The sequence below is a fragment of the Sabethes cyaneus genome, chromosome 2 (genome assembly GCF_943734655.1).
Source record: "Sabethes cyaneus chromosome 2, idSabCyanKW18_F2, whole genome shotgun sequence".
Taxonomy (NCBI): Eukaryota; Metazoa; Arthropoda; class Insecta; order Diptera; family Culicidae; genus Sabethes; species Sabethes cyaneus.
Genome location: NC_071354.1, coordinates 74,635,622 through 74,652,391, shown reverse-complemented (window position 1 = coordinate 74,652,391; position 16,770 = coordinate 74,635,622). Strand labels below are relative to the sequence as shown.

At 45.8% G+C, this 16,770-nt stretch overlaps 1 protein-coding gene across 1 annotated transcript; it reads left to right on the top strand.

Annotated features, from left to right (window-relative positions):
* Nucleotides 1-4,979: 4,979 nt before the first annotated feature.
* LOC128735580 (fatty acyl-CoA reductase wat-like) lies at nucleotides 4,980-16,521 on the top strand (the record flags this gene model as incomplete). Its single annotated transcript, XM_053830062.1, has 6 exons — nucleotides 4,980-5,008; nucleotides 14,525-14,705; nucleotides 14,759-15,150; nucleotides 15,499-16,041; nucleotides 16,097-16,222; nucleotides 16,293-16,521. Coding segments are annotated over 6 exons (1,500 nt in total), but the record flags the coding sequence as incomplete, so codon positions are not given.
* Between the last annotated feature and the right edge of the window lie 249 nt (nucleotides 16,522-16,770).

The following is a 16,770-nucleotide window of genomic DNA, read 5'->3' as shown; positions in this document are numbered from 1 at the left end:
AATAAATACTAACCTGCAACTGGTTTTAATCACTCCTAACATCAAATTGTATCGTATCGTATCAAATCCATTGTTTTACAACTCAAAACATGCAAAATGTTCTACTCTCTTCCGCTTTTCCATTCAAAATGTGGAAACCACGTGATACTGATTTTCACTACTCGCACAATTTGCTCGTCTAACGACACACTATATATTAGTTCACTATTGATTAGTTGATAGTCAGAAATTTCTGCACATTGCCCACCGCCATCAAGGTCGCCGGAATCATTGCGGATTGTGTAACACGTGTTTGACAAAACGCCTAAAGCCCGAACATCGGTGGCCCGATATTCCACACGGATCCGCAAGCAATTATCAACTGAAACAAAACGAAGACTCGTTTACCATTGACCGCCGCCAGAGACTGCTGGAGGCCACATCACTTTGTTTCAGTCAAGTCCTAGTGGAGGCTCAAATTGGCTAAGACTGTCGCACCCGTCGAGCTGACCCGGCAGGTGTTAATTTGGTACATCACATTCATATCCATATCAGACCATGCCACGTTGCTTTATGATGTTGTAGTCAGACAGTAAAATTATTTTCTTAGTTTTACGTCACATATGCCTACATAAAATTTAGGAATGACATTTTCAGTAGAACCATTTTCCATCATTTACTGCCATATTTTGGCTATTACTATTTGCATAGCCGCCAGGCAGTTACATAAATAGTGGTATTTCCTAGTATGTATGTCTATTAGTTCATGAGTGAAAACATTTAAAGTTATAGTAAATACCATTGTATTTTCAAATGATACTGATGCATCACGTTTTTCGTATTATCCATCCAATCGTCAAATTCGACACAACAATCGAGATAAAACCCAATCGATCATTGAAATTTATTTTTGCGAAATAATTTGTTCCGGCAGTTCAACAGTCACCCTCAATCAATAGCATTCCATTCTATAAATATCTTCTTTTAACCCAAATGCACGCATTTCATCGGATCCATGCACAGCGAGTTGATGACGGCCATGATAGGGGTAAATTGCGGATTGCTCAGTTTTCGGGTTAACTTCAACAGCAGATTTGTTCAGCCATGAGATGATAATACAACAGCTTTATACTTACTATTCTCGCTTCAATCCTCGCTGCCTCGCCGTTTACGTATCTTAACGTTTAAATCCACCAATGCAACGCTTTTCTAGTCCAATGCTTTCGCTTTGCATTGGCCTGAAGCCAGCCAAAAACGATATCGATATATGTGAAAAGCAGCTTCCAGTAGAAGATTATCATGAGCAGCTTAGGATTGGGATTCGTGGAAACGGGATATAATCGATTTGACTGTTGGCTTCGAGCGATGATGCAAATAATGTACCGAAAAAAAATTAAGCCAAAACGTTCCGAAAAGAAATCGTAAACGTGCTTGCTTTGCAAAAGGATTCATAAAAAAAAAGAAATTCTGACGACAGTAACAGCAGCGGCAGATCTGCTCACGCTGAGTTGCTGGCAAAATCCGATGACGATATTCTGCCAGCTATCAGTAGTGAACGTGCATTGGAATATGACCGTAGTGAGTGTAGGTCAGTTACGGTTAAACTGTGACTAGGTCAATTTATGCAAAACAAAAATTCTCTTAGCTATATTGATATGGCTGAGAATGCAAATCCATGTGAGCCTTAACGTTATAACATTATAATATAGAATCTGGCTAGTTTCAGATCATAGTTTTGAAAAGGAAACCAATATGCGAAACCAACACAGTGTGAATGACACCCATTTTCAGATTCTGATCAATTCACACTGTTGGCTCAACCAACGGAACAGACACCTTCCTGGTTTCCGGATGGCCGCGAAGAAAAGATGTCACACGATTGCTTGCACATTTACGACTGAGTTTATTAGATTACGATATAGATTTATTATAGGTAAAATTGAAAGTGGCACTTCCTGGTATAAGTGATACCCGATCTCAATGTCGTCCGATAGCATGTGTCTAAGCACGTTGCCTATGCTGGCTGTTACATGCTCTAACTACTTCTGCACCAGTCACCTAAGCCCTAGTGGCCAATTCGGTCCTATCGGTGACCCTAGCTAAGCTATGTCATAGCTGTCGTTGCACCTGTTCTAGCCGTTGCAATTACCAGCCATCACGTCTGTCACCACCTTAACGACGGTGCTCCGCGCCCGCTGTTCTGTACACATTCTCTGTACGATGTTGTTCGCATTGGTGTCTACTTCAACGACGGCAAGCATTCCCAAGTAACAATTTGGGTTTTATTATACTCTTATGATGGCATTTAAGACCAAAATTGGTCATGTAAACCGCCATAAGAGTGCAATAAAATTCACATTGTTGCTTGGGTTTCGCGCTGAATGGCTTCGAAGCGCGAGCAGTGGAACATCACATGCTCCAAAGTTTCCTCGACTACAGTACACACGGGGCAGAAGCGTGAACTCATCCTTCCCCGCCCGAGTAAATATTTCATGAAGCACCCATGTTTAAAAGTTTATCTCGCCATGTCTTCCACCGATTCAAGATGAGATAACGTATACATTAAAAAAAAAATGGACTTTTTCGGATGATGATAAAAAAACTAAGACAGCTAATTGAGTTTGATAAATTTCTCATGGAAGGTAATTATATTAGCTTACTTGCAAAAAAAATTCCTCAGCTCTATCAGTCGAACTTCAGCTGTGGAGGCGAAAACAATGAAGCTATTCCGTTCAGAAATGTGCGCGTTCAAAGAACGGTACCGCGCCGCGTCGAAAACGGACATCGTGATGCGGCACTTTGTGGATGCCGGATACGCCCGTTCCGGCATCTACAACATCTTGGCACTATTGGACAGCAATCAGAGCAGCGAAAGAAAGCCCGAGGGAAAAGTGGCTACATCGCTGCGTGCGCTTGGCCGGGAGGTCGGTGCAACCGGCCAAACAGTGAAAAAGTACCTGGCGAACATAGACATATATGTCAGGAAGCGGCAGTCCCGTCCACTGGTCTCGAAGCTGCAGTCAAGGAAGCAGCGACAGCGGCTAAATAAGATGGTCAAGATGATTTTCCTGACGAATCGCGACGTGGCGGTGATGATGGACGACGAGACCTATCTCACCCTGGATGGCAACGACTGGCAGGGCACTTCATATTTTACTTCCCCCACGAAAGAAGTGAGCTCCGAGGTGAAATTCATTTCACACCAAGTTCCCCAAGAAGGTGCTGCAGTGGCTGACAATCAGCGAGAAGGGATGTCAAAGCCGGTCTTCTTTCGCTCCGGACTGGCCGTGAACAGGGAAATTTAAAATACAAAGTGCCTGCCCGAAGTTGCGTCGTTCAGCAAGAAATACCATAAGGGTGAAGACACAGTGTCCTAACCGGATCTGGTGTCGGCCCGCTACCCGAAACGATTATTGGAGCAGATGGAGTGGCTGAATATCGAAGACGGCGAGCCCGCCCAACGTCCCTCAGCTGCGTCCCATCGAGAAATTCTGGGTAAGTCTGAAGCGTAAGATTTGCTCCAACAATTTTGTCGCGAAAACTGAGGAGGAATTGACAAATAAAACAAAGAAAGAACTCCGCCATGGCGAATGTTGCGGTTAACTGCCGGAAGGCCGCTTGAAAGGGCGTAGAAGTTTTATGCAAGTAAGCTAATATAATTATCTTCCATGGGAAATTTATCAAACTCAATTAGCTGTCTAATAATGTTTTAATACATTATTTTGAGCCTGTGGGTCCTTCTGCCGTGCCCGGCATTATTCCATTCTCTTTGCCACCTACTTATAGAGTCCAACGTAATTATATCCCGTATGCCTTTGACATTTCTTTGTCTGTGGCACTTGGCATCCTCTTTTAGGAGTATGCACAAAAAGGAGTATGCATGCATACACGCAATGACACCAATCGCAGTGAAATAGTGCTAAACCTGCACGCAACCTGTAGCACCATCGCATCAGTCTGAACATTTCGTTCAGACATGCTTGAACCCAACGCAAAGGCCCTAGCCGGCGCTTCAACCCTTAGCACCGACATGGCTGCGCTGGGCATCAGACTTCTCTTACTGCTTCTAGGTCCATAGCGCTTTAACATAATTTTAGACAACGCAATAACCGGTGTTAACGCCTTGCTATAAGCATAATTAACGTGGTTGGTAAAGTTCAGCGATTATCTGACATGACACTTAAGTACTTCACATTATTACGTTTAGAGGCAATCACTTGTCCCCCCTTCGATAATGTCGGCCTTGTCGTTGCTGACCATCAAGGCTTCCATCCCATGGTGTACCAACCGTAGACTGACACCAATCATCCAACCCTCTATTAAGCTTATTCTGATGCCAACTTTTCCAGCTCTGCGAGGAACTTGCCTTTCACTGTTAGGACCAAGCCCATGGCAGACAACCATGTTCTCGCCGCCAACATCTCTTACTTACTTACTTAATTGGCCTAACGTCTTATGACAAGGCCTGCGCAGTATAATTTCTTCATCTGTTTCGGTCCATGGCAACTGATCTCCAGTTCCGCGGGCACCCAGTGCTCGCCAGATCTCGCTCCACCTGGTCTTGCCACCTCGCTCGCTGTGCCCCTCTTCGTCTTGTTCCTACCGGATTTGATGCGAAAACCATTTTTGCAGGATAGTTGTCCGGCATTCTAGCAACATGTCCTGCCCAACGTATCCGTCCAGCTTTAACCACTTTCTGAATACTTGGTTCGCCGTAGAGACGCGCGAGCTCGTGGTTCATTCTTCGCCTCCATACACCGTTCTCTTGCACTCCGCCAAAGATGGTTCTTAGCACCCGCCGTTCGAAAACTCCGAGTGCTCGTAGGTCCTCTTCTAGCAATATCCACGTTTCGTGCCCGTAGAGGACAACCGGTCTAATTAGCGTTTTGTACAATGTGCACTTTGTACGGGGGCTCAGATTGTTCGACCGCAAGTGTTTGTGGAGTCCGTAGTAGGCCCGACTTCCGCTGATAATACGTCTTTTAATCTCACGGCTGGTATTGTTGTCCTCTGTTGCCAGCGAGCCAAGGTATACGAACTCGTCGACTACCTCGAACTCATCCCCGTCGATTACCACGGTGCTGCCCAAGCGAGCCCTGTCGCGCTCGGTCCCGCCCGCCAGCATATACTTCGTTTTAGACGTATTTATCTGCAATCCAATCTTCTCTGCTTCGCGTTTCAGTCTGGTGTACTGATCTTCCACCGCCTCAAATGTTCTGCCGACAGCATCCACGTCGTCAGCAAAGCAGATAAATTGACTGGATTTATTGAAAATCGTGCCCCGCATTTCGATCGCCGCTCGCCTTATAACACCTTCAAGCGCAATGTTGAATAGCAGGCAGGAAAGACCATCTCCTTCTCGAAGTCCCCTGCGAGATTCGAATGGGTCCGACAATCCACCCGAGATTCTCACACAGCACTGGATCCCATCCATCGTAGCCATGAGAAGTCTAGTAAGCTTACCCGGAAAGCCGTTTTCGTCCAAAATTTTCCATAGCTCTTGTCGGTTTACGCTATCATATGCGGCTTTGAAATCGATGAACAGGTGGTGCGTGGGGACTCGGAATTCGCGGCACTTCTGGAGGATCTGCCGCAGGGTGAAGATTTGGTCTGTTGTAGACCGACCCTCCATGAAGCCGGCCTGGTAACTTCCCACAAATCTATTGGCTATTGGCGATAGTCGATGAAAGAGGACTTGGGACAGCACTTTGTAGGCGGCATTCAGGATAGTGATGGCTCGGTAGTTCTCACAATCCAGCTTATCACCTTTCTTGTAGATAGGGCAGATAACCCCGTCTTTCCACTCCTCCGGTAGTCGTTCCGTATCCCAAATCTTGACAATCAATTGATGCAGACAGCCGGCCAACTTGTCCGGGCCCATTTTAATAAGTTCCGCTCCAATGCCATCCTTTCCCGCTGCTTTGTTGTTCTTCAGCCGCTGGATGGCTTCTTTAACTTCCCTTATCGATGGGGGTGGCACATCTTCGTTGCTTGCTGCACCAATGTGGTCACTTCCTCCGCTATCATGGTCTTCCGCCTGCACGCCATTCAGGTGTTCATCGTAGTGCTGCTTCCACCTTTCGATCACCGCACGGTCATCAGTCAAGATACCTCCATCTTTATCTCTGCACATTTCGGCCCGCGGCACGAAGCCTTTGCGAGATCCGTTGAGTTTCTGATAGAACTTCCGTGTGTCGTGAAAGCGGTACAGCTGTTCGAGTTCTTCGCACTCCTTCTCCTCTTGGTGGCGCTTCTTTTCCTTGAAGAGTCGGGTTTGCTGCCTCCGCTTCTGTTTGTATCGCTCCACATTCTGACGGGTGGCTCTACGCAGCATTTGTACCCGCGCTGCGTTCTTCTCATCCAATATCTGCTGGCATTCCTCGTCAAACCATTCGTTACGTCGATTCGGTGCCACACTGCCTAGGACGTTCTCCGCTACGCTGTTAATGGCTGTTTTCACGGCATTCCAACAGTCTTCAAGAGGGGCTTCATCCAGCTCTCCCTCTTCCGGCAGCGCGGTTTCGAGAGATAACGCGTAGTTTTCGGCGACCTCTGGTTGCTTCAGTCGCGCTAGATTATACCGTGGCGGGCGGCGGTATCGTATGTTGTTCACAACAGATAGTTTTTGACGTATCCTTACCATCACTAGGTAGTGATCCGAATCAATGTTAGCGCCCGGATAGATTCTGACGTCGATAATGTCTGAAAAGTGCCGACCATCTATCAGAACGTGGTCGATTTGTGATTCTGTCTGGTTGGGTGATCTCCAGGTGTACCGATGGTAGAGGTTATGCTGAAAGAAGGTACTACGTATGGCCATGTTCTTGGAGGCGGCGAAGTCGACAAGTCTTAGGCCGTTTTCGTTCGTTTGCGGGTGAGCGCTGAACCGTCCAATCACCGGTTTGAATTCCTCCTCCTGACCAACCTGAGCATTACAGTCCCCGATGATAATTTTGACATCATGTCTTGGGCAGCGGTCGTATTCACGCTCCAACTGCGCGTAGAATTCGTCTTTGTCATCATCGGTACTTCCGAGGTGAGGGCTGTGCACGTTAATTATGCTTATATTGAAGAATCGGCCCTTGATTCTTAATCTGCACATTCGGGGGTTGATCGGCCACCACCCGATCACCCGCTTCTGCATCTCGCCCATCACTATAAAAGCTGTGCCCAGCTCGTGTGTATTGCCGCAGCTCTGGTAGATGGTATGACCATCTCTATACGTACGTACCATCGTTCCTTTCCAGCATACCTCCTGCAGCGCTACGATGTCGAACTTGCGGCTCTTCACTTCTTTAGAAAGCACGTGGGTACTTCCGAGGAAATTTAGAGACCGACAGTTCTATGTTCCTAATTTCCAATCGTTAGTCCGTTTTCGTCGCCTGGGTCTTTGCCGATTGTTCCGATTAGAGTTATTATTATTATTTACGGAGTTCATTGCTTTGGTTTTTTTAGTGGTTCAGGCTTGCAAAGCCCGCAACCAACCCCACAGTATCGCCGGAGGGCCAACGTAGCTCGAAGGAGCCCTCCTCCCCTGTCAGCATACGACCTTGGTTTCCACCGGGGTTGGTTACCCGATCTCCACCCGAGGTTGCTCGTATCCCGGCTGGTACCACGAGGAGGTTGGGGTAGGAGTTGCTAGGTAAGAGGCTGTGAACCACTGTGGGGTCTATTTTATGCCCAGTGCACAAGGCACCGATGGTACGCATTACCTAGCCATTTACCAGCCCAACATCTCGTGTGTGCGAAAATGAGATAGCAATTCAGCACTGCGTTTCACTCAACTGCCAGCAGTCTGATTTGGGCCCGCTGTCAAATTTTGAGACAGTTTACTGACGTTTACTGCAGCTCGATATAGAGATGTCGATGGGGTGGTTAGGACGATATCGTTGGCAAAGCCGGTGATCTCGATCTGTTTGGGGAGCTTCAGCCTCGTCGTACAAGGCGTTCCAGGGTGTGAGACCGAGAATCGAGCCCTCTGGAGCACCCGCGGTCACTTTGTTTTTCTTCGCACCATCAGTCGTGTCGTAACACTAGCGTCCGGTTCTTAAAGTAGCTTCTAAAAGTAATCTGCATAGATGATCCAAAGTACCTATCATGTACATCGCTAAGGCGATCGCTCCCCAACTAGCACTGTTAAAGGCGTTTTTGACGTCAATCGTGACTATGGCAAAATATCTGTTAGTCCGCCTCTATTGTCTTATTGGCTTCTCGGCCCTCTCTATGACTGACTTGATGGCATCGACTCTGGTTCCTCTGGTAGTCTCCTTCTCTCAAATCCTAGAAATTAACCGATAACGTACTGTTAAGAGTTGGGTATGAAATGGAGAGAGTAACCTGGAAGGAACGTCAAATATAGCTCTGGCTCTCTCAAGCTCCCACCTAGCGCCTCCACGCAGATCTAAGTCAACGTGATGACGGTCGATGGCCTTACTCGGAAATGCTTCATGTACTTACTGGAGCAGCTAAGTTAGGTGGTGCGAACTAGAGCGCCTGTTCTTCAGGTTAGGGGCGGCTCACACAGCGTCTGTCTCGAAACGGGCGGCTTAATATGAAATGCTGTATCCCGCAAGCCATACCTAAGATGGCAGACCCATCAGCGGGATATAGGTATAGCGACCCCGGTGAGGTAGTATACCAAAAAACTCAATTACCACGAATAACGAAGAAAGAAATTCAGGACGGAACAATCGGTATAGGGCACGGCAAGGGACAAGGAAAGGTTAAGGGATAATGATTGGAAACTCGGTACCTGGAATGTCCGAACTCTCTTTGAACCGGCACGGGCTGGCTTGCTTACTCGAGAGCTGCATCAACTCGGAGTGGAGATCGCTGCTATTCAGGAAGTTTGGTGGCCAAATTCCGGAGAAAGGGAGTTCCGTGCAGTAGACCCTATTGCAGGCACTTCTTTCAAGTACCACATCTACTACAGTGGCGGCAAAAAAGCAGAACATGGAGTCGGTTTCATAGTATTGGGAAAACATAAATTTAAATTTTAACGTTTAAATATTCGGAAACACACCTGGAGGCATCCAAATGGAAACTTTAGCTCTCAGATCGAACAGGGGTTGATTGACGGTCGACAAATATCGACTCTGACCACTATGTCGTAGTGAGTAAGATTCGCGCAAGGCTGTCGAACACGGCGAAAGCTCGCACTGAGAGGACACTGCGTTTTAACATCCAGCGGTTAACAGCAGACAGCGTAGCAGTAGAGTACACCAGGAAGCTTGACCAACGAATCGCAGAACAGCAGGTAGAAGGAGAAGATATAAATGGGCTGTGGAGTAACATCCGTGGTGCCATCAAAACAGCTGTGAGAGAGGTGATAGGCACGACGCATGGAAGACAGCGTAACAGCTGGTTTGATGCCGAATGCCAGAGGGTGACAGATGACAAGAACCAGGCCTGGAGTCGCATGCTCTCTGCGGCAACGCGTCAAAACAGAGAGAGGTACAGAGAGACTAGAGCTGCGGAAAAAAGAATCAATCGTCTAAAGAAACGCGAGTACGAGGAGCACGTGCTCGCCGGCGCAGAGGAGCGATACGCCAGCAACGACACACGGAATTTCTATAAAACGGTGAGATGCAGGAATTTTGCCATGCCTGTGATGTGCAATGATAGTGCTGGTAACCTGCTTACCGACAAACGGCGGTAGCAGTCAGGTGGAAGGAGCACTTCCAGACACTGTTGAATGGAGAGGTAAAGGCGGAGATCAGCAGGGACAGGATAGGAATTGTAAGCGATGGTCAAGCTGTGGAGCCACCAACACAAGAGGAGGTTAAAAAGGCAATCAGTGAGCTGAAAAATGGTAAGGCTGCTGGGAAGGACGGTATCATGGCTGAACTTCTAAAAGCGGGGACCGAGCGGCTGTACGAAGCAATCCACCGGGTCATTGTCAGGATCTGGGAGGAAGAACAAATGCCGGAGGAGTGGTTGGATGGCCTCATTTGCCCAATTTTCAAAAATGGACATCGACTGGAGTGTAAAAACTATCGAGGAATTACATTACTCATTTCTGCCTACAAAGTGCTTTCCCGTATCCTGTTCTGCAGACTGAGACCGTTAGTGGACCGTCCTTCGGCGGCGAGTACCAAGCTAGTTTTGGTGAGGGTCGCTTCAAGACGGATCAGATGATTACCCTGCGTCAGTTGCTAGGTGTACAACTTGCAGACACACCATCTGTTAGTTGACTTTAAAGCGGCGTACGATTCAGTCAAACGAAATGAGCTGTGGCAGATAATGCTACAACATGGTTTTCCGACGCAACTAGCTACGCTGATTCGTGCGACGCTGAACGGATCCAAATCATGCGTTAGAATAACGGGTGAGATCTCAGCTGCTTTCGTGACGTTGGATGGACTGAATCAAGGGGATGCACTCTCTAACCTGCTATTTAACATTGCCTTGGAAGGTGCATTACCAAGGGCAAACGTGGAAAGGAATGGAACTATCATCACGAAACCTCTCATGCTTCTTGGTTTTGCGGATGACGTCGACATCATCGCTGCTTTCGTGACGTTGGATGGACTGAATCAAGGGGATGCACTCTCTAACCTGCTATTTAACATTGCCTTGGAAGGTGCATTACCAAGGGCAAACGTGGAAAGGAATGGAACTATCATCACGAAACCTCTCATGCTTCTTGGTTTTGCGGATGACGTCGACATCATCGGAATCAACCGTGGAATCAACCGTAGCGGTGGAAGAGGCCTTTAGGCCCTTTAAAAGGGAAGCGGCGAGATTGGGACTTACCATTAACACCGCCAAAACGAAGTACATGGTTGCTGGTAGGGAACGTGGGAGCCCAAGTGGTGTTGGTGCCGAGGTGGAGTTAGATGGGAAACGATATGAAGTAGTGGAGGAATTTATATACCTTGGTACACTCGTGACATGTGACAACGATGTAAGCCGCGAAGTGAAACGACGAGTTGCAGCCGCGAATCGGGCTTTCTACGGATTACGTAGCCAGCTGAAGTCCCGTAGTTTGCAAATTCGCACAAAACTGGCGCTCTACAGAACACTAATCCTCCCGGTGGCCCTTTACGGACACGAATTATGGAGCGCTGATCGCAGCATGCTGATCGGCGAGTGCTTGGGGTTTTTGAGCGTAAAATTCTGCGATCTATGCTTGGTGGCAAAATTGAAAATGGAGTGTGGTGCAGACGCATGAATCACGAGCTGTACCAACTTACCAAGTATACAAATATGCTGATATAGTGAAGGTTGTGCAATGTGGCAGGCTGCGGAGGGCTGGACGCTGGACACGTGGCCAGATTGCCCGATGAAAAAGTAGCCAAATCTAATTTCAGCAGAGAACCATGAAGAGGCCGTAGACTTCGGGGCAATCCCCGCACCCGGTGGGTGTTTGCTGTCGACGACGATGCACGTTCAGCTGGTGTTCGTGGGGATTGGCGAACGGCAGTCCAGGACCGACGGTACTGGAGGACCATAATTCGTTCGGCGCAGGACCGTTGCCACTAAAGTAAAGTAAGAATGCAGCGTTAACGCATCCGTCAGCGTCAATTTGACAGTAAATCCATGGAAAAACTGTCAGAATAACGCTGACGGACGCGTTGACGCAGCATTCTGTTTGGCCCTTAACTCACACTTATTGCCAGGGGCTAGGTAGTGCGCCCAGTCTATTCGCCCTCAACACCTGCATTCTGCCCAACACTACAAAGCCCAATTCCTCCACGCTATCGGCTCGTTGTCGTCAGTAGCCTTAGGACCACAAATCATATACCAATGTATGAAAATCATCTTAAATATTACTAAACAAAATCGAAGTCGTACGCAAAGCTTATTAACTCGCACCCTAGATTATATTCAATCGTACAAAATAATGACAACGGATTCACATACGATTTTCATCACAGAGTTGTATAGCATTATGGAACTAATCATGTTGAGTCGGATCTCATCGTATATAAATACTTATAATCATATATGAATGTGAATTTTTTACTCATAATCTGCAGTACGTATATCGCCTCCAAAATAGTACGCTTGGCATATGATGGTTTTATACAACTAATGCGATTTTTCTAGATGTATATCAGTACATATTTGTCATTTGCTACTTTGATATACGTACGAAAATGTTAACTGTCGTCGCACTGTCGTCCGCCATCGTTATGACGTGTCCGGCCCGCCGTAGCCTATCGACTTTCGCCACTTTTTGCTTTTATCGTCGGTAGCGCCTTCGGCTCAAACAAGGCATAGCGCGTATGTTCTCCGTGAGTAGCACCACGGCTTCACATCCATGAAGAACTACCAGTCTAATAAGGCTTTTGTACATTGTCAGCTTCTTCATCAAGAGTAGCCAACTTCTAGCCTTCGCAGACGACTTCAAAATCATTACTAGAAACCTTGGGACGGCGGAGGCAGTCTTCGCCAGACTAAAAACGGAGGCTAGGACGATTGGGTTACAAATCAATGTTTCGAAAACCAAATATAAGGTAGGAACAGACTCCAGAGCAAGCTACGTTTGCCTCCCACGGACAGTGACTTTTGACGGTGATGAACCGGAAGTGGTTGATGAGCTCGTATATCTCTGATCACCGCCGACATTGATGCGAGTAAGGAGATTCAACGACGCATTCAAGCTGGAAATCGAACCTTCCTTCCGCAAGACGCTTCGATCAAGGAGCATATGGCGCCGCGCAAAGCTGATGAAGTACAAAACGCTAATCAGACCGGTAGTCCTCTACGAGCTTGAGACAGTAACTTTGCTTACGGAGTACATACATGCTTTTGCCGTATCTGAACGAAAAGTGTTGCGGACTATTTTTAGCGCAATGCAAACGGAGAGCGGAGAGTGTCGTAGGCGTATGAAAAACGAGTTGCAGGCACTACCTGGAGAGATTTTCATCGTCACCTGACGAAAGTTGGGAGACTACGATGAACCGGCCACGTCGCAAGGATGCCGGACGACTGGCCTGGGTAAATTTTCCCTTCTAAACCCTGTGCTATCGATGACAGCCAGCGTAACACGATCTGTGAGAGGACCTTGTAGGCGGCGTTTACCAGCATTATGCTGCGATAGTTGCAGCAGTCGTGCCGATCACCGTTTTTGTAGACGAGACACACACGAGACAAATCTCTGGTAGCTTCTCCTCCTTCCAAATCTTAGAAAAAACTGAGTGTAGAGTTGGTGCCAGCGTTTCTTGGCCATGTTTATAAATCTCTGCCGGTTACTAGAAGCTTTGGTGGTGTTCAGCATTTTGGTCTCTCGTTTGACTTCTTGTGGATCAGATGCTGGGACATTACTATCTTCCATGGGCATTCCTAGGTTTACTTGCATTTTGTCTCCTTCTGCAACTTCGCCATTGAGGTGTTCATCGAAAAACTGTCTCCACCTGTCTACCAACTCGCGTTCATGTAGGATTAGATTCCTACATCATCCTTATGAGTAAGGTTCACCATCTCGTAAAACTTGCGCGTGTCATTAGCTTGGAATAGTTGTTTTAATTTTTTATCTATCCTCCGTTTGGGGCTTTTTAATTCTCAGTGTCAACTAGTTCGTAACTCGTTGGTATTTGGCTATTTCTCGCTAGTGGTAATGCGCAGATAATTTTTCCAAACAATTTTTCTCTCCACCGCTTGTTGGCATTCCACATTAAACCAATCATTTTGTATACTCCAGGGCTTCATCTAGAAGTGCCCTCAGAACTCCTCGGAAGAAGGCAGTACCTCATCCAGTGTTCACGCGTTGTTCTCGTCAGATTACGAGTTATCTAGCTGCCTGATGTTCAACCGAGGAGGACGGTTCTGACGTGTCTGGTATACGGTTGACAGTTTTGAGCGCACATATACTGCTACTGTTAGGTGATGGTCAGATTCAATATCCGCACCCCGTACGTTCATTGCACGTTAGTCAGGTAATCTCCAAGTGATTTTATGCATATCTTTGTTCTATTCAAAATTATATAAATTTGCAACCCCAGAGCTTGCCGTGCACCCCCGCGCCGTGTGACCCCAACCACCATGTTTTACTGTTGGTTTCAGCGGAAAAATAGTCAGAACACTTCTTTGAAGTTTCATTTGCAATTCAAACTATATTGCCTCCTTCTTCACAACGGAATGCGTTTTCCCAAATTATTGCCATGCATACAATTATGCTTTAGTTAAACCTTGTTTAAAAAAATAAATGTTACCTTCATTTGCAAAATTACTGTGTAGTATAATTAAAAAAAAAATTATTCGATGCTGTCCAAATACATTGTTGACTGATTGCACTTCCTCAATCCATCGTGCCCAGTACTGGAGTCATTCGCTTTTCGTACCGATTTGTCACAGACCGGGAAAGGTTAAAACAATTCCTCCTCGATGCATTTTTCATGAGCCGCCATGCACGATAGAACGACGGCGTCCAGCTGAATATTTAGATGCAAATGCAGGAAATTGTTCAATCACGGTAATAAACTTATAAATAATTGTTTTCGTTCCTCGCGACACATAGTACTTATCAAGCACCGAAGAACGGTCGTTTATTGGGTAAAGCTAGCAATTGCCATAGAATGAGTTCCATTACATGGCAAAGTATTCCGGAAACATTTGCCGGTGCAGATGTGTTCATCACAGGAGGTTCCGGTTTCTTGGGGAAAGTGTTAATCGAAAAGCTTCTCAGGTCCTGCCCGGATATTGGACACGTGTTTGTACTGTTGAGACAACGAAAGGGAAAATCGGCGGAGGAACGAGTGAAAGAGATTGTGCAAATTCCGGTAAGTTCCGGTCGTTTGGTTCTTCAGGGTTATAACTAAACGACACCTTGCAGCTGTTTGACAAGTTACGGGAACTTCGTCCAAATGATATCCAGAAAATAGAACCGATAAGTGGTGATTGTTCATTACTGCAGCTTGGCTTAGACGACGAAAGCCGAAAACGAATCGAAAATGTACAGTTTGTGTTTCACGGTGCGGCTAGTGTCCGATTCGACGATACACTCACCAAAGCAATCCTGTTGAATACTCGTGGAACGCGAGAAGTTTTCCACTGGGCGAAAAGCTTGAAACATCTGAAATCCCTGGTGCACATCTCCACAACCTATTGCAATCCGGAGATTTTCGATGTCGAAGAAAAAATCTACCCGGCCAAAATGGATTGGCGATTGGCAATCCGAATGGCTGAAACATTAGAATCAGAAAAATTAGATGCATTGGTTTTGAAGTAAGTAAAAATTGTATTGAAAGAATTGACATCATCATTCATAGAATACGAATGTTGATAATCCTCCGGAAATAACAGAAACTTGGATAACGAAAATTTTGAATTGTGCTGAAAAAGTGAAAAAATGAGAAGTTACACTTGCAAAAACGACAGAGTTGAACCTCAAAATCCTTTAACTCACCTGTGGAGAAATTTTTCGAATTACTAAGAAATTAATCGAAACTAATTCAAATTTTATATACAGATTAAAAGTTCGAGATTGTACGGCATGTAAGCGTGAGGGCTTAGAATTACTCCATAGTTTACATTTAGAATAAATCTGATGTAAAACGAATTTTATGTTCACAGGTTAACAAACTTTGCTCCCAATACGTACACGTTCACTAAGGGCCTGGCAGAGCAAATTTGCTACGATCACCATCGGGAGTTGCCAGTGGTGATTTTACGACCGTCGATCGTCACCAACACGGAACAGGAACCCGTTGCCGGTTGGATTGACAACTTCAACGGTCCAGTTGGCTTGATGTTAGGTATGGGGATTGGACTTTTACGAACGGCTTACGTTCGTGTAGAAAACCACATGAACTGCATTCCGGCGGATGCTTGCATCAAGGCTATTCTAATTGCCGCTTGGAGAAAAGTCAATAATCCACCAGGACAGTTGACCATTTACAACTGTGCAGCGGAACCGCACAAAACTGCCAATTATAAGTTTCTGGTTGACGACGGAGAAAGTGTTTATCGCAACTCACCGATGAATACGATGGTTTGGGCCCCCGGAGGAAATCCGGTAAATTCTCGTTTCTTGTTTTATATTCTATTTTTTTTCTACCAACTACTGCCAGCTGTTTTCATCGACCTGTTGATGAAAGGTTTCGGTACAAAACCGCTGTAAGCTAGAAACCTCTCCACTGAGTATTCGATAAGGTCAAGTTTATTATTACAGATTGTTAAAAATACAGCGTAAAATAATGGACGCTCATGTTTCACTGAACTACTTCATGCAAAATGATTGGACATTCGCTACGAAGCACTTCCGCGGGCTTTCGACTGCTTTATTGGAGAAAGACAGGTGAATTATTTGTTAAAATATGGCATAAATTGGATATCATAATGAAATCGCTTATACTTTTGAACTGCAGAGAGAGTTTCAACACTGACTACATCCGTAACGGCCTGTTCGATTACTACCAAACCTGTCTCTTGGGTAGCCGAAGATACATGTTCAACGAGCCGGATGATACAATTCCAGCTGCGAAAAGAAAGCTTCAACGTTACATAATATTTCATGCAATATTGAAACTTTCATTATGCTGCATGGTAGGATATCTCTTATGGAATAAATATAGCAATAAATTTATTCGACTGTGAAATTCTTAAATTTAAGTCAAGTATCCTGGGTTATTCGAAATGAATTGTTATTTATTATTCATAAAATATTAACAAAAATAGTCATAAAAATTTACATTCACTTGATACATCCACAGAGCAATCAGCAATGTTTATACAAATTGCATAATAATGCAGCGTAAATAATAAATTCTTGGACAGAACTGCAAACTGCCGAAACGCCAAACGTATTATCAAAATAAATAAATCGACCAATCACATGCAAGCACA